The 19,128-nt window shown below is 38.8% G+C and overlaps 1 protein-coding gene across 6 annotated transcripts in view; it reads right to left on the reverse strand.

Moving 5' to 3' along the window:
• HELZ (helicase with zinc finger) overlaps positions 1-19,128 on the reverse strand; it is a 180,195-nt gene that overhangs the window by 118,161 nt on the left and 42,906 nt on the right. For all 6 annotated transcript variants that reach the window (XM_051825840.2, XM_051825839.2, XM_051825836.2 and 3 more), the window contains 6 exons: positions 17,804-17,860; positions 11,864-11,915; positions 10,457-10,532; positions 7,510-7,708; positions 6,950-7,057; positions 5,662-5,959 (listed from right to left, as the gene is read on the reverse strand). In XM_051825840.2, coding sequence (XP_051681800.2) covers positions 5,662-5,959; positions 6,950-7,057; positions 7,510-7,708; positions 10,457-10,532; positions 11,864-11,915; positions 17,804-17,860 — 790 coding nt within the window. The remainder of the gene's footprint in view (positions 1-5,661; positions 5,960-6,949; positions 7,058-7,509; positions 7,709-10,456; positions 10,533-11,863; positions 11,916-17,803; positions 17,861-19,128) is intronic.

Here is a 19,128-nt window from a genome sequence, read left to right on the forward strand (position 1 = left end):
CCAAGTATTTGGGCCCCTGCCACTCACAGTGGAGACCCAGATGAAGCTCCTGGCTTCAGCCTGGCCCAGCCCTGGCCATTGTGGCCAACTGGAGAGGGAATCGGCAGACAGAAGATACATTTCTCTCTCTCTCTCTCTCTCTGAAACTCTTTCAAATAAATACATAAACCTTTTTAAAAAAAATATATGTTAAAAAAAAAACCCTTAAGAAAAATTTAGATAAATTAGGAATCCACCTAATCTTTTGGAGAAGATACAAGGGAAGGGCTGCCACTCTCAAAAATGGAATTCAAAGTTGGAATAACTAGCCTGACAAGATACCCTTCCCAACTTCCCTAGCCTTTGTGTACTAAGAATATCAATGCTCACATTTCAACCAGAAAGTTACTGTTCTAGGAAAGCATCCATAGGGTGGGTTACTTTTGTTCTGAGTTGTGTCATGCAGCCTACTTGAAAACTCTTAACAGACATGCAGAGTGGAAAAGTGCTAGGTACCCAGCACAAGGGCTAATTCCTAAGAGTCATGATGGGTCAAAGACAGAGCTTATTAAAAACAATTCTTGGGGCCCGCGCTGTGGCGCAGTGGGCTAACGCCTTGGCCTGAAGCACCAGCATCCCATATGGGTGCTGATTGTAGTCCTGAGTGCTCCTCTTCCGATGCAGCTCTCTGCTGTGGCCTGAGAAAGCAGAAGATGGCCCAAGTCCTTGGGCCTCTGCACCCACGTGGGAGGCCCACAAGAAGCTCCTGGTTCCTGGCTTCGGATCAGCAGAGCTCTGGCCATTGCAGTCATCTGAGGAGTGAACCAGTGGATGGAAGACCTCTCTCTCTCTGTCTCTGTTTCTGTCTCTACCTCTCTCTGTAATTCTTTCAAATAAATAAAATAAATCTTAAAAAAATTCTTTATCTAGGCTTAAAGAAAATAAGATGGAAAAAAAAAATCAGACACCGTACTCTTCCTCAGGAAATAATTTAGTTTGCAGCTTTACAAATCTTGACTGCCCAAATTAATGACAAAATAAAATCCCAAAGTCATCCCAAACTACCACCTGAGCTGTCAATTTCAAAATCCTTCCTTTCAGCAAAACTGCCGTAGAAGAAAAACGAATATCCTAAGTTTACCCATGCTTTACTCAGTTCCATATCTCTCTTAAAGAGGCTAACAAAAGTTAAAACAGCAGAGGAATAGCACAAGCATTATCTCATATTGTCTTCAACTTTTACTCAGTTGCATTTATCTTCTATTGACAAAGTATTTTTTAAAATCTATTTTTCTATTGTCTGATCACATTATAGTATACAGATGTAAGTATATAATATGTCTTTAGTTTACCAACAACTTTGGCAGTTGGGAATAATTTTTAAATCATATAAACTTTTAATAATATAACATACCTGATAGACTCAAAGTAGAGAAATGTATGATATCAAGCTTTCAGAGTTAAATATGAGTTAATTTTCAACATGTTGCTTCCAGATATTCAAAACAGAATTCCAACTCAATTTTGCCAAGAAGAAGTTTTCCATTAATCAAAGTTGTGATATAAAGTGTAAAATGCAGTTTATTTTCTAAGCAAGGGGAAAACTCACTAACTTCCTTTCTTTGTAGATGTCTTTTGCCACATATTTTTGAGAGGCTTATCTTTAGTCCAAAAAAATTTTTAGTACATAGTGTCTTTTTCTGAACCTGAATCTCACCAACAAGGAAAAAAACTGGAAAAAGCAAAGTTAAAGTTACACACATTTCCTGAACAGTTTGCAGGATTGCCATATATTGTCTAGAGAAAAAATATTCACTCAGGGACACAAAGAGAAAAGGTCTGCATGCTTTTAATATCACGACAATAAAGTAAGAGGAGAAAGGGTGGATTTTCCCCCAAATCCAAATCTGAATCTTTAATAAGTAGGATTTTCGTTCAATACTCAACAATGTATTAGAGAGATATAAATGCCTGCTATATAATGTAAGTTTCAGTGAGTCCCACACTAAGGAAATTCTGTCCCATGACCAAATGTTTCACTGAGTCTGATCACTAAGGTGCCTGACAGTCTCTAAGAGAGAAGTAAAGTGTGTGCTATGCCCAAATTTATTTGTTCATGGAACTTTTTACTATAGGTGCTACTATTTATTTCAGTGCAACACAGATGAGGAAACATCGAGCTGATGGATGGTCCAGCAGGGTGCAAATTTATAGCTTAATGGAAGAGAAATATGTGTCCAGCATTAATTTAAGGAGAATAACTTGTTTAAACAATGAACAGCTAATCATGGGGAAGAGGCAATGAATATAGATATTTCTCATTCAAAACTCAATTTCACATCACTAAATGTGTGTGTAGAAATAACATGGTATTATAATTTATAATGTTATTAAAACTGTATGGAAATATGGTACAGCTCAGACTTAAATCAATTTCCAGCTCTGCCTGCGTTTGGCTAATGTGTTGTACCTGGAATGACTGTTCTCCTACCTCCAGGTCAAGGAAGAGCCTATAAAAAAAACTGGCTGAGACTAGAAGTCAAATTAGCCACATTGTCACACTGTCGTCACTTTAACAAAGTAGCTATCTTGCTCTCATTGTTCCTAAATATATTCCAGGGAAAAATACAAAATGGGACACTGTCATTTTGCTTCTTTATCATCTCAGAGTGTTTTATAAAACTGTGACATAACATAAAAAAATTTTTGTCCTCAAATTTTTTGCTGATAAGAGCTCTGCTGTAATAATCAGAACATAATCACCAAGATAGAAGCAGAAAACAAATATTATATATTTGCACTCTTTCATTTCTTCAGAATTCTATTAAAACTCTCAACACAATCACACTGAAATAAATGTAATCATGCAAAAAAAAAGACCTTAACAAAAACAGTAAGCTATTCAATAACATCAATTTTAAGAGTAGAGAAATTAGACAGATCTAACTAAAAACCAGCACAAGTCAGATAATTGAATAGCCAGAAAAAGTTGTCCAAATATCATCTAATTTGTCCAAATCTTACATCAGAAAATATATTTTATATTGTTCTAGTATTTATTTTACCTCTATCCTTAAAAACAAATTTCACCATGTGAAATTACTTCAAATGATTCCAAATGAGTTCAATAAAATGCTTCATTTTCTTCAGTTATTTTCCCTAACATAACTAAGAAAATAAGAAAGAAAACCAAGATATCAAACTACAAAGAGTCCATGCAGGGAATAAAGGACATAGTACCATGAAAGAGAAGGCAGATATCCTTGTCTGTGTTAATTCCCTCTCCAATATCTGAATGAAATGTGGGATTTACTGTATTTTTGAACTGATACATTAGAAACATCAGAAACTATTTTTCTCAGTTACTAGATTCAAAACATTACTCATCTTGGACAACTCCTCTTTCAACATCTTTATTGTGTTCTGTTGCCAAGACCTGCAGGTGCTGTGGCCTTAATGGCTCTGGTCTTTACCTCTGCTTCTTTGTCGCTTGGCTAGCACCCTAATGCCAATCCTCATTTAAAACAAAAAAAAAGTTCTCCCTTTCCTAATTTCTTCATTCTGCATCTAAGCTAACAATTACCCTAATCATGGCTAATGATAAAAATAATCACTACTATTGACTGAATGCCTACCATGAGCCAAATGTCATGCGAAGCTTATTTCTGCTTCTCACAACCCTCTAAAACAGATGTTCCTAACCCACGCTACAGACAACTACCCAGGAAGCTCAGAGATGTTAAGTACTTTGCTCAGGGTCACACAGGCAATAAACAGAAAATAAGGATTTGAACCCAAATCTATTTGGCTCTCACTTTTGTCCCTGTTCTTATCCAACTACAATAGTGCCATGTATATAAGACAAAAGTGGTCAGGCTGCCTTCACTCTTCCTGAGCCTATGAAAGTGCCTGAAATCACCTTCATCAACATCTTTTCTCATTCTTACCTGCTGCAACAGTATCATTTTCTTTCATTTTTTATTGTAGACATTTAATATTTTGTATTTTAATCACACAGACTTTCATTAACTAGAATGAATTCTTGACAATACATACTTATTTCTATGGGAAAACAAGTCATAAATTACAAAACACCAATCCAAAAGCAAATTTCTAAAATATAACCCATATGTAAACCAAGAATATCCTCATACAGTTATATCTGAGAGCATGGGATGCATGCATCTCTCCTTATAACTTAAATCTCCTGATCATTTAAAGAGGTTGCTTTCTAGTAGTACTCAAGTTTTGGCTTCTAAAACCAACTTACTAGTACAGGAGTAGGCAAACTATGGCAAACAAGCCAAATCTAGCCCAAATTAGTGTGCTGTTGCTTTGAAAATGAAGTTAGTGGAAGACGGTCACACTGATTTATCTCCACATTGAGTGGCTGCTTTCTCACTGTAGTACAGAGCTGGCCAGCTGTCACAGACCATCTGGCCTGCAGAACCTGCAATACATACAGCTAGATATAGCCCTGTAGAGAACTAGATATAGTCCTCTACAGAAAGAATGTGTCAAATCCTATGCGCAGAGATTCAGACTAAATATCTATTTTGTGAACTATCATATTTTGCTACAGAAATTAATTTTCTGTGATTCAAAGAGTACTGAGAAGATGACAAAGATACATACATTTTAGTCTAAACAGGTAAGAGGGATCAAAGTAAGTGGCAAATGAACTCGGGGTAGTATCAGCACATAAACAAGGAAACTGCACCTACTTGTTAAATTTAGGCACAAATGTTGCTTTAACTTCACTAGCAGCTTTGAAGAAGACAGATTCATTCTACCTGTTTACTATGTGCAAAATACAACATCTTAGCATTTGCTCATGAAAAAAAAAAAAAAAAAAACCACCTTCCAGGTTCATAAACGGGCCAGTGTGGTATAGAGTGAACAATAACCTATAGTCAGTGCAATAACAAACTTCCTACTGCCCTCCTATATGCAGTGTCTGTTAAATAAATACTTGGTATTTGTTAAATAAAGCACCTGCAAATCCAACCAAAAGTCAAGGAAATGTGGGCTAATGTATCCTTTCCTTGTCCTGTTGGATCCAAACATAAAATCTAAGTATCCGCAGTAACATGAAAACATACAGAGTAATTCATCTTCTGCAGGTGGCTCACACGTTGAAACCAGGGACCTCTTCCCAAGAAACGAAAGCAGATCCTGTTAAAAGCACTTTGGTCCTTCACCCTAGTGCACAGTGAATAAACAGACTGGCTTCTGAAGGCTGATAGTTAGGACTTTGCCTTCAGAGTTAGCGTACCACACATAACTTCAGCAAAGCTTACTGGAGTCAATAGCACATGGAAACAGACATTATAGGTATACACACAATTACCATCAAAATTACATACTACCCAAACTAATATTAAAAGATTTGACTGTGCTAAAATCATCTTAATTTACAATGAAATTGGTAGACCAAAATAGACCTGATCATCTAACTCATACAGTTTTGGGGAACTGTAGCAAATTTTGCCTGATAACCGGAAGAAGAGATCAGGGCACAATGTGAACTGTTCTAAGCCCATTACACAGTAAATGAGTCAATTAACTTGGGATCATTTATCCTTATCATTCCCTCCCTATCCATGGAATATTCCGGGGCCAATACATCTTTCAATGTTGCCTTTAATACATTGTATCAGGGGAAAAAAGTCTAAATATTACCTTCTGTAGAAGCTGCATCAATCATTACTCTTTGCATGAGTACTGGTTCCAATCCAAAGTCGAAAACTATGGTTTGGCGAAAAGTTCCAAATATTTCTGTGTTAAATGCTATCCCGACTTTATACACGTAATGATCTAATCCATTTTGGGCCATCTTTCCTCCTATCCATTCTTGACAGTTTTCTGGGACTTCTTGTGATACCTGGGTAGTACTATCTCCGGCAGATATTGCAATGATACTAAAATGAGGACGATGAGCATCATAAAGCAATGCTACACGATACAGCATTCTTGCAGGCTACAAGGAAGTTAAAATAATTCATTGAGTACAAGGGGGTGAAAAATCCAATTGTAATTGGGCTCTTCAAAGAAAATATTTCCATAAGGGGCTTTCACTTTCCCATGCTTCTAATGTATAATGTTAAAAACAACAAATCGTGCTCATAAGCCACTTAGAAAAAGTCAAAATAGTCAAAAAAAATCAGCTGTTAAGAAGCTATATTATACTACATCACTAGCCTCCCTGCACTTTCTGTGATATGTCCATCTTTCACTGTGACAAAAGCTGTCATCACCCTGTGTAGTACTTGACCTCCAACTTCCCAGACCTTTACCTAATAAAGTTTTAAGTAGCCTCAAGTAGGAAGCCTTCATAAGAGGGCAGTTACCTCTGAAAGTACTGGATTGGGTTCAAGGCTGAAGCCAAATGTTCACTGATTTTTCATCCCAAAAAAGAGAGGGTACAGTGGAAGAAATGTCACTAAACACAAAACTTCTCCACTGAATATATTCACAGAAATTTTTCACTTCAATTCTATCTTAAACTCTGACGATTATAATTTAAGATGGAAAGTCCTATAGAAAACATCTCATATTAAAAATCCATTTCAGAATTTGTGATTTCATCAAATCAAATGTAAAAATAAGTTGCCATTGTTTAAAAATCTTAGAATTTCCAGACAAGCAATTCAAGTTTTTTAAGTAGTTAATTGCAAGCCATGAACCCCATCCTATGTTCCAAGCTTAGGAGCCAACATATCAAAAACTTCTTCATCAAATAAATATGTAAGCATTCTGAATATCTACAAAGATTGTATCTCCAAGTCAAAAACTGCACTTCTAATGATCAAAATACAGGAATACACTTTAGCACAATATGGAATCTACAGAAAAATGTACTTAGTGAAAAACATTTCAATGTTCTCTCATCACAGAGATTTAAGGGTCCAAAAAAGCCTTGAGAAAAATGAACAAAATTTATGTTCTTTAATTAGCACAAAATTCATACCTTACAAGTGAGTGCAAAGGTCCATGTCTGGTGGGATTTTTTGGTGCTGACCGTAACGGACAGGTCAGGATCATGTTCAACCTTCACCCCTTCAATACACTCACTAAGCTGAAAACAGAAAGCAATTAACATTATATTTTCATTGCTGAAACAGTACAAACACCAACTTTTAGCATGGTAAGTAAATGTCAACAGTAAAGACTGAAGGAACTTGTTACCAAGTCAGGCATTTTATACATTCATTTTCAGTTTCTTTTGTAGGAACAAAATACTTAAAAGTTAAAATAAGTGACAGAAGCAACAACAACCAAAAAACAGCAGACCAAGTCTGCCTAAATCAAAGTCATTAACATATTATCTACAGATCTCCAACCAGATGGTTTAGTTCTGCTTTTATTTTACCACTTGGGTCTACTTTTGCCACTAAAAACATTTTATCAAGAATCAAGTTGTTCATACAGAAGGTAAGGAAATAAGCAAAAATACTATACATAATAAATCAAGATTCAAATAAGTTCGTTGTATAAGACAAACAAAAAAAATGTAGTTTATTTCCTCACCACTTTCTCAGGAGATAACGAATTCATCCACTTTTCTATTAAGGTTTCCACGTAACTGCCTGAGAGTTGTTTATTCTCATTTTGCTGTTTCAGTTTTATCAATCGTGACGCGTATCTCTTCTGCCATTCTGCTAGTTCTTCCTGGGAATGTGCTGAAGTACACTGGGCACCATACCTACAGATTCCTTGCTCTAAAAATCTAAGTAGAATGGGAAAGACTGTTTTATCATACACTTTGCTGAACCATTTGAAAGACAAACTTCAGCATTTGCCCTCTGCCTCTTCAATAGCAAACCCAAAACAGCTCTGAAAGGCCACATTTATTGCACTGTCGTACAGAGGAGGGAGAACTTCAGGGAACAATGGAAATGACCAAAACAGCAACTGCCCACCTTCCCTGACAAGTAGGTCCTAACGTGCATAACACGGCCGTGACCCTCAGGGGATCCTGTCACACAGAACACACGCACGATCACTCCTCCAGACCCTCAGGGGATCCTGTCACACAGAACACACGCACGATCACTCCTCCAGACCCTCAGGGGATCCTGTCACACAGAACACACGCACGATCACTCCCCAGACCCTCAGGGGATCCTGTCACACAGAACACACGCACGATCACACCTCCAGACCCTCAGGGGATCCTGTCACACAGAACACACGCACGATCACTCCTCCAGACCCTCAGGGGATCCTGTCACACAGAACACACGCACGATCACTCCCCAGACCCTCAGGGGATCCTGTCACACAGAACACACGCACGATCACTCCTCCAGACCCTCAGGGGATCCTGTCACACAGAACACACGCACGATCACTCCTCCAGACCCTCAGGGGATCCTGTCACACAGAACACACGCATGATCACACCTCCAGACCCTCAGGGGATCCTGTCACACAGAACACACACATGATCACTCCTCCAGACCCTCAGGGGATCCTGTCACACAGAACACACGCATGATCACTCCTCCAGAGAGGCTCACTGAAGAGCAGCTTCCTTTGTCATACACAATTTCTTACACAATTTCTCTCAGGACAGCATTTTTTTTAAAGCCACACTGACATCAAGTAGATTAGCTCAAAGTTCTGTATATTAGGAATTTCATTCTGAAAAAAATTTAATATGTTATTAAACTGTCATTTTAGAGGTTCTATTTTTTACCTTTAAACCTAATGCTTTTAGTCTTTGCTATAGTACTGTTATTTATATTTCATTGAAAGTATTAGATGACATCAATTTGCCTATAAGTGCTAAGTAAATTTAGAACAGAAATTTTATATTACATAGTCACACATTTACCCAACAGTCACATTCAAGTCTCCAAAGAGTAAATTTCATAAATGTCAATAGTAAAGGACAGAGTTAATAATTTCTCGAGTTTTATGACTCAGAACAATAGGGTGCCAATGGCCAACTATAATGCAGTATACAGCAGGAAGAGAGGATTTTGAATGTTCTCACAACAAAGAAATGAAAAATTTTCAAATTTTCAATGCAAATTATACAACTGACAATTGTAGAATGTATACATACAAGTACATCAAAACATCATTTGGCACTCATTATATGTAAGTACAACCATTTGTCAATCAAAAATAATTTTTTAAAAGAAAATTCCATTGATAATTTGTGGTGGGGATCAAAACAGATAAAGAAAAGATTCCAATCACTAATTTTTAAAGTTTTAAATATTCTGCAAAACTATGGGTACAACCAGTTCTTAAATGAATGAAAGCATTTTAAAAAACTAATGTACCCCTATGAGGGAAAAAGATGAAAATCAAATTATAAATAGCAAAGTGGACACAAGAGACTTTATACAAATTTCAACTAGAGAAAATATGGCTAATAAGAAATACAAAATGAAACACAGCACAATGCAAATTACCAAACAGTTTACCATATTTGAAAAGGTGAGTATATCTAAAATTGCTCCTGATGGTTCAAAAAACACTTAAATTTAAAATTATACCATTTATTAAATTATCTTATGCTTCAGAAAACACATGTAAAATAATGTATGTATGGTTAAGTACAATATGTCTTAATGAACCAAATATCTGTCTATTGGTTTGTTTTGAATTATTTTCTTTAAAAAGTGCAAGTTTTATACTTTTATCTAGGCTATAAATCTAATATTTCCTTTTTATACAATTGTGTTCTACCTCTCTTATAACATGATGCTACCAGGATTTTCGATATTTCTATGTAGTTTTCTTTATTTCTACTACAAAATCAAATCAATGTCTTAACCAATCATCAAAATGACACAAATTTTCTTCATTATCATAAAGCAAATGAAAATTTATACCTAAATTCCTAGTAGTTGCTAGTTCTTATAAAAAGAACTAAGTAGTTCACCTTGTAAAATGTGACTTCAACAATTCTTTCTACAGTAATAAATACTTATTAAATTTTGAAAGGTTAGTTCTTCAAATATAAATTATTCAAAAATCCTGTATAATTATTACATGAAGGTATTTTTATATGCTATTAAAATAATTTAATATTTTTCTATTTTATGCTCTATTTCAGTTTACATGAAGTAATTTCAATCACAATAACCCGGGTAAATTTCACATTAACAAGACTGGCAACTAAGTTCAGCCACAATAATACAAGTGGTTTACAAAAGACTTTTGAACAAAATCTCAATAGCCTGCATTTACATCACCTGTTGGTAATTAAAAGGTGGCTGCTGAATATTGTTTTGACTTTTATTATTTAATGACAATGGCATTTTTTACTCCTGTTGCAAACAGAAAATAAACTACTCTTAAAAATAAACAGGAAATAAACTCAATCTTTATACGTTTTTTCTTTAACATATTATCTTCTTTAAATTTGAATTATTACTTATTAAAGACTGAAGGAAAACTATCTCTCCTCTCAACGAAGACCTGCAACTGGTTTAAAAAATGTATTAGTTCACATTACCTTTTACACAGAGTATATTCCTCGCTACTCGTGATTCCCCGAGGTGGTGGGCGGAAATGCCAAGCATTGCAAGACCCTACGGAGGAGCCAGAATATAGTCTTATAATTTGAGGCTACCTAGTAATTTTAATATTTAGCTGAAAACAGTACTATAATTTACACACACACACACACACACACACACACTGCCCCAGATGATGAAAAAAAGGACATGGCACATTTGCTTCTATCAAAAACAAACCAAGAAGCTGAGTTAAATCGATCACCCATATGACTAAGAATCTCTGAAGAGGCAGTCCCCAGCAGCTGCGTCAGGTTGGTGACCCTTTGTCCTAGCAACTGGTGGACATACTTTCACTTCAATCTCTTTCCCAACCACTCCCAAGGGTGGTTTGCTTGTCACTGCTTAGCCTGGGATGTGTCTCTATTGGGAATTCCTCAGGAATGAAAAAACTAGGGTCTTGGAAGGAAATTCCACTACTGCACACTGAATGCTAAGAGGATCCACGTTGTAATTCATGTACCCTAGGATTGTCTTCCACATGTCACTGTATACCATAATCCTTTTTTTACACTTGAAAGTTGGATCCTAAGATAGGAGCTAAAAAATATATCACCTGTTTATATTTGAAAACAGTGAGTTGATTTTTTTAGGTGAGGTGCCAAATAAGGCAAGGAAAATAAGACTTAAGAGAGAAAAGGCGCAAGCTTTAGAGGCTAAGCAGGAAGTTTTCAAGGACCTCATAGACATTTCCTATTTCTTTTCAAGTCACTGCGGCTCCCCCTACCCCAAAAACATGAAAGAAAAAGAAAAGATAACTCCAGCAGCTTAAGTGTCAAGCTGTGCTTCGATCTTACCAGCTGTGTGACTTTGGGGAACTCTAAACCTTAATAAACACCAGCTTCACCCACTACCAAGAACACAAAGAAGGACTCAGCTTGCGAAAGCCACTACCATGGGACACAGCAATGAGCAAACACTCAGGACTGCTGGTCTCTCTTCCCTTTCCCGGGCAAGAGGAGAGCAGAGAAGATGGTCACATTAATTCGGGCAAGACCAACTCAGTTTACAGATCAGAACTCCCAAAAAGTTTCATTGTACTAGCCTAAGACAAGGAGAGAAAGAAGATTCTAAGACCGGGATCTGAATTTAGTCCTGGACAGATGCAAAAGGATGAACGCGACAAGAACCCAAGTCACCTCCTATCTCCATTACTGCAGTATTCTATGAGAAAGTGCAGAGAGTAAACTGCTTTCATCTATACCGACTTCTTAAAATTAAATTTTTACATTCAACCCACATCTCCATTTACATGTATCATAACCCAGTGCACCCCCTGCCCTCCCAATGCTCAAGTAAGAAGCACAGCCTGGAGGCACAGAAGCTACACAGAGTGTGGTACTCACCCTCATCTAAGTCTTCCACGTGATAGCCAGAGAGGACGTTACTAGTTGCTGTCTGCAATTTTTCAAATGAAAGACACTTTTAAAATAAGAAATAACCAGTTCATGTGGAATTAAATTTGCAACATTAAAGGTGGAGTTGAAAGGCTTAGACATTTTTAATAACAAATTGCAAATGATATTGTTCTTTGTTCTATAATAAACCTTAATTATGTGTGGATAAGAAACACTTGAGAGGCCTTCATTGCAGAAATGATACAGACCCCTTACATAAAAATTACCCAGTAAAAGAAGGAAGTCTAAGTGCCTAGTCCTGAACTCCACAAGAGTAGCACCGTCCATTTCACTCTCCACTTCCTACCATCTACAGAATAACCAGCAAGAGAGGTGCCTTTTCTTTTCCTGTGGAGCTAATGGGGCACTACTGCTGCGGGCCCGGGGAGCAGGTCCCGCCAAGTCCCCCGCACTATGGAACTTGCCCTCCCCCCTCGGTGGAGTCCAGGGCTGTGGACCTGCTTGCTCTAACTTCCTCACATGAATCTCCAACCTCTGCCATTGGCTCTACCTTTTCCCTAAGCTCCAGAGGCCCTGTTTCAACAAAGTGGCAACCATAGCACATATCCCTAATGAATGTGCAGCCCAGAACATGCTCGATCATGTCAGCCACACGTGGATTTACTGGCTGTAGTCTACAACTGACTTTCTGCATTCCTGTACCTTCCACAGTACCTGGTACATAACAGGTGCTTGGCAAATATCAGAGGGATGGGTGGAAGAATGGAAGCATGGGTAGATGGACGGACAGATCGTTGAAGCACTTCAAACACATTAATGTCCAAAACTAAATTCACCACCTTTACTCCAAATCTGATCCTCTTCCAGTGCTCCTTACCAAGTTAATGGATTCTTCCCCCTCAAAGAGAGCCAGCTCTTCCATTTTCTTTCCTGATATGAGTATTCAAATCTTGCCCAAGCAGGTCCAGAATCTCTCTAATACTCTATTTCCAGTGCCATTGTCCTCTAAAAGGTCCTCCTTATTATCTGTTTCATTGATTCCCTTAATCAACTGAAGGTTTTCCAATCTAAGCCTGTACCAAAGAATCTAGGTCTTTACTTAGCTGCTCCCATTTTTCACTCAGTTCCCACAGTAATACCACCATGATTTCCCTACACAGGGTTAATCTCTTCTTTCTCTGCTTGTACTTCGATTATAGTACTTTCTGTATATGTATTAGCTACGTGCATTCCCAACAGGCCTGTCAGATTGCTTTTTATAAAGTATGTATGTACGCATGTTTGTATGCATTTGAAAGGCAGAGTGACAGAGAGAGAGAGGGAGGACAGAGAAAGAGATCTTCCATCCACTGGTTCACTCCCTAAAAAACTCCCCAACAGTCAGAGTTGGTCAGGCCAAAGCCAGGAGCCAGGAACTTGATCTAGGTCTCCCCATGTGAGTGGCAGGAACCCAAGTACTTGAGCCATGATCTGCTGCCTCTCAGGCATGTTAGCAGGAAGTGGGACCAGAAGCATGGGATAGCCGGGACTCAAGCCAGGCGCTATGATGTGGCTGCAGGCTTTCTAAGCGACTGCTGAACATACTGTGCCAAACGCCCACCCTGCAGATGGCTTCTCATAGATACCTCAGCTTTCCACAGCCTGGAACAGCACAGGTGCTCCATGAATGTTCAATGGAATCGAGAAGGGGGAAACATTATCCCAAGATGCACCTTGGAATATCTTGTGCCATGGAATAAATACCCTAAAGGCTAATTGGTTATAGATGAAATAACACATTCACTATGGTTTGTTTGGATAAGATGGCTTCTGACTCCCACTTAAGCTCTTACTATTAAGTTTTTAAAAGATAACCTACTTTAATAAAATGAGGGACTGAATATAAGAATACATAAACTAACAAATCAGAAGCAATTATTCATATTATAAATATCCTACACTTCATAAAAAAGGTTCTTTTAAAGGCAGAAATTCTACAAATAAGCTCTATGTGCTACTCCCTCACATCAGCCCTTAAACTATGATTCAACTTATGCAGAATAAATAATATAAAACCTAAAGGTTCAATATATTTCAATTTCAAATATAAAAATTTTTGAGTTACCTCCTCTTCAAAACTTATCCAAATAAATTTGCCAAATACACAAGATAAAGAACGGAAACAACACTCTTTTAGTTACCATTTCAAGGCTGTAAAATAAAGCCTTAAAACATTTACTCAATTGTTGGAGGGGAGAAAAAAAAAAAAAAAAGGAAAGAAAACCTGGTGAGCTTCCCAATTCAGCACAAGGGACAATCCACTGAGGGGCAGAGCAAGCCAGGCTAACACTGCAGCACTCAGCACAGTGCTGATCTGGAAACCAGCACATCCTCATCAGAGAGAGATGGTAGAGTGAGCTTAGCGTGCCTGAATATTTGGCTATCCTTTTTGGTTCCAAGGTGTTATGTTTGCTTATTTGAAAAAAAAAAATTATTCATTTATTTGAAAGGCAGAGAGAGACAGAGATGAAGTCAGAGGCTTCATCTGGGTTTCCCATGTGGGTGCAGGGCCTCAGTGGTTGGGCGATCTGCCACTGCTTTCCCAGGCATATTATCAGTGAGCTGGATTAGAAGTAGAACAGCTAGAACTTCAATCAGCACCCACAAGGGATGCCAGCATTGTAGGCAGTGGCTTAACCCACTATGCTACAATGCCGGCCCTTAAGTTTGCTTATTTTTAATTTTTTACTTATTTATACTACAGGCAAAGAGACAGAGAAAGAAAGAGAGCTCCCATCTACTTGGTTCACTCCCCCAAATGCTGATGACAGCCAGATCTGGGGCAAGGGCAAAGCGAGAACCTGGGAACACAATCCAGGTCTCCCGCCTGGATGGCAGGACCCAGTCGTTTCAGCCGCCACCACTGCCTCCCAGGATCTGCATTAGCAGGAAGTTGGAGTCAGACATTGAGCTCGCGCACTCCAACACGAGATGGAAGCATCTTAACCACAGGGTCGAACGCCTGCCTCCAAATTTGCTTTGTAAACACTTTTTATAATGCTCAGAGCCAGTGCAGAAGGGCAACAGCAAACAGTTTATGACCTTTAGTCCTCATTGACACCATCAGGGAAAGCAGCCAAAGACTACAGCGTGAGAACTCATAAACTCACAATCAAGTCTACTGATAAGATGTTTTCTGTTCTACTAAAGAGTATTTGTTTTTGCTTTTATGAATCAGTCTTTAGTTTCCACTCTTTACTCTCATTCACTAGGACTTACAAGCTAAATACAAGCACAGACCAATCTTTAAACAATAGATCATTGCTATTTTTAAATGTGTTGTGTGCAATAAAAACACAGAGAACATTGTTAGTTGGCTTTTTCTAGATGGGTTTTATTGTATCAGTTCACTAACCAAAAAGAATACTACTCTGGTCACACAGAAAAATAATTACAAACAAAACTTTAAGTCACTTCTTCCAAAAGCACAGTCCCAAAAAAAAGTAAAGTGTTATTTGTATCCTTACAGGTAAAAAGATTATAAACATTAAAAAAATAAGCTTTTAAAAATGTAGTTGTATGTGGTTATCAAATGTAAAGCTGTTAAGTCAGTTAAGGCAATAAAAACTAAAAGTAAGCCAAAAAAAGTAGTCTTTTTATGTTCTCATTCTAAAAGTCTAAAATATTTACAATTGTCTTCTGTTACATCTTAGATATTTAAAGGACGTACATATATACAAGAAATGGCTTTCATATTAATGAGAACTTTCTTGGTTCTCACCACAAAATAATGTAACACAAAGAAAGTGAAAACTTAAAAGACAAGGCCCAATACCAGCAAATGCAGTTTGTGGAATGCCTGTCTTGTTCGCTGACTACTTATTGGAATGAACCGGGATGCGTGATTAGATTTGGAACAGGAAAGGAATTCCCATTCACAGAGGTCAAGGTTGATGTCCAGGTCTCTGTGCACCCAGTGAGCCTGCATGCAGTGCCCGCATCTCCCTCTCCTTGAAAGCAGCACTTCTCAACTCTCAGCTTATTTGTCTCTGTCACTGATCACCTGTGATCCAGTGATTTATGCAGTACCAAGGCTTACTCTTCTCCTCTCATGAATCATATCTATAATTATCTAATTAACTACTTAATTAGCTGTCTATCTCCTCCCCAAGATTGTAGCTTCCCAGAGGCCCAGGACCATGGGTGCCTTGCTCAGCATTGTATCCTTGACATCAAGCATACTACCCAGCACACACAGGAGGTGTTCAGTTGTGGAACAAGGAGGCCAAGCAATCACTTTACAAGAGCTCCCTGTTTCTTTAATCTTCATTTATTTATATGAGAGACAAAAACGGCAAGCAAGAGGGAGAGACAAACGGACCCCATCTACTAGTCAACTCTGCAAATGCCAGCAGCAGGGCTCTGCACTGGGCAGGATGAGTCACGCTGCCATATGCAGTGCCAGCATCCCATATGGGCGCCAGTTCAAGTCCTGGCTACTCCACTTCTGATCCAGCTCTCTGCTAATGTGCTTGGAAAGCAGCAGAAAACGGCCAAAGTACTTGGGCCCCTGCACCCACGCAGGATACCTGGAAGAAGCTCCTGCCTCCTGGCTTCGTCCTGGCCCAACCCTAGTCATTGCAATTATCTGGGGAGTGAACCAGTGGATGGAAGATCTCTCACTCTCGCTCACTCTCTCTCTCTCTTTCTCTCTCTCTCGTATATACATAAATTAAAAAAAAAAAAAAAAATGCCTGCAATAGCTGGATCAGGCCAGGCAAGGCCAGATCAGGCCTAAGCCAGAAGCCAGTAATTTAATCCAGATCTTCCACAAGAAGGAACCTAACTGCTTCAGCTATTACCATTTCTTTCAAGGGTCTACAATGACAGGAAGCTAAGCCAGGAGATGGAGCTGGGTACCAAACCCCAAAACTCCAAATGGAATACAGGTACCTTGACCCATGTCTTAATCATTAGGCTAAACCCCAGCGCCCAAGCTTCCACTTATGATCAAAGCTGACAAAATGGCTATTTTTAAGGAGGTCATTAAAAAGAACTTATTTTTATATGCCGGAATGAGAAATGGAAGTTTAAGACTTGCAAAGGCACGCACCTTACAGGCTGTGCTGTCTCTGGCCTCCCACGTGCTTTCCAAGCCCTTCACTGGAGCAGTTTTGTTCACCATTTACCCTGACATACCTTTCTAACTCCTAAAGCCATTCCCTCAAAATACATCCTGAAGTCCCAAACTTCTTCTAGTTGCTTAAAGAAAAACAAGAAGCTTGCTGCACAGCAGGTTAAGCTGCCAGCTCCAACACCAGCAACCCCTATGGGTGCCAGTTCAAGTCCCAGCTGCTCCTCTTCCATTCCAGCTCCCTACTAATGGAATGGGAAAAGCAACTGAAGTTGGCCCAAGTGCTTGGAACCCGCCACTCATATGGGAGACCCTGAGAGAGTTCTAGGCTCCTAACTTCTGCCTAGCCCAGCCCCAGCCATTGTGGCCTTTTGGGGAGTGAACCAGCAGATGGAAGATCTGTCTCTCCCTCTCTAACTTTGCCTTTCAAATAAATTAATAAATCTTTAAAAAACATACAGAAACTTAAGAGCTATCTCATTTTTTCTAGTCTCTCATTTCTAATAAGATCATTTTCTAACAGCCAGAAGTTAAGCTGAAAACTAAAATTTCCCAATCATGTTTCCATTTGCTGGCTAAAAATAGCTCTTGGGAATTAGGGACAGAACAGAGCTCGGAAGCAGAGGAGACATAAGAAGCCAGGCTCTGATAATGGGCCAAGTTAGGTTACAGCGGATGGTCAGAAGGTCCCATCACCCCGACTTGACAGCCTCACCTTCTTGTCTGACGCCGCAAGGATTTTGCATGCATTAATACAGAAGGCTCACTAGCCACTGAGTCAAAGGCTTCCTAAGAGATCCGCTGAGTAGTCTTACCTCTGTTTCTGTGAGAAGTGTTTTTAGTCTTGTCAGATCTTTTGTTACCATCCCATTCTGAAAGAGTTCGTAAGAAAATGAAAAAAAAAAAAAAAAAAAAAAAAAAAAAACAATTAGTATCGTAGATTTTCATGATGGCAATTTAGCTCAAAATCTCAGTTGTTTCTGAAGTGTATCTGTAAAAACAATGTTATCCTCACCCTTACCCCACCACCATTCACAGTTATAATAAAGCTGCACATCTACAAGAAAAAATAGAGAGGTGAACAGGAAAAACTACTCAGTGTGCCTTTCTGATAAGTAAACACACTGTAGTGCTTTAAGTCAGCTTAATGAACTCCTCACAACAGGCACCACTGAAGAGCAAGAGAGCACATGAGAAAAATAAACCTAAAACTTTTTTACCTTCTTCCCTAAGATTTTTGGCTTCCATGTACAAGCTCAAACAGTTAATCATAACTGAGAGAAGTTCACATAAAATGATCACACTGCTTTAAAGATGGCTTATTAATAAAGTTATTAAAGAAAAAGTCACTTATCAGATTATCAGTGAATTCAGATTTCACTTGAGATTTAAAGGTAAACTGCTTTGTATTTTTTTTAACGATTTATTTATTTATTTGAAAGGCAGAGTTACAGAGAGGAGAGGCAGAGAGAGAGAGAGCTCTTCCATCTGCTGGTTCACTCCCCAAATGGCCGAAATGGCCGGAGCTGCGCCAGTCCGAAGCCAGGAACCAGAAGCTTCTTCCAGGTCTCCCACGTGGGTCAGGGGCCCAAGGACTTGGGCCTTCTTCCACTGCCTTCCCAGGCCTTAGCAGAGAGCTGGATTGGAAGTGGAACAGTCGGGACCCAAACCATTGCCTATATGGGGTGCCGGCACTACAGGCATTGGCTTTACCCACTACGTCACAGCACTGGCCTCTTGTACTGGTTTTAAATTTAAAAACCAACAGTTAAAACTGTAATATATTTGACTTAATTTTAAAAAGGTGTTTAAGGACAGAATTATCTTAACAGGGTCCAGTCTGTGGCACAGCAAGTAAAGCTGCCACCTAAAACACTGGCATCCATATGGGTACCAGTTCATGTCCCGGCTACTCCATTTCCAATCCAGCTCCCTGCTAATGGCCTGGAAAAAGCAACAGAAGACAGCCCAAGTGTTTGGACCCCTGCCACTTACGTGGGAGACAAGACCGGAAAGAAGTTCCTGGCTCCAGCCTGGCCCAGCCTTGGCCATTGCAGCCATCTGGGGAATGAAGAAGCAGATGAAAGATCTGGCTCTGTCTCTCCCTCTCTCTAACTCTCAAATAAATAATAAATCTTTT

The sequence above is a fragment of the Oryctolagus cuniculus genome, chromosome 17, assembly GCF_964237555.1.
Source record: "Oryctolagus cuniculus chromosome 17, mOryCun1.1, whole genome shotgun sequence".
In the NCBI taxonomy this organism is placed as follows: domain Eukaryota; kingdom Metazoa; phylum Chordata; class Mammalia; order Lagomorpha; family Leporidae; genus Oryctolagus; species Oryctolagus cuniculus.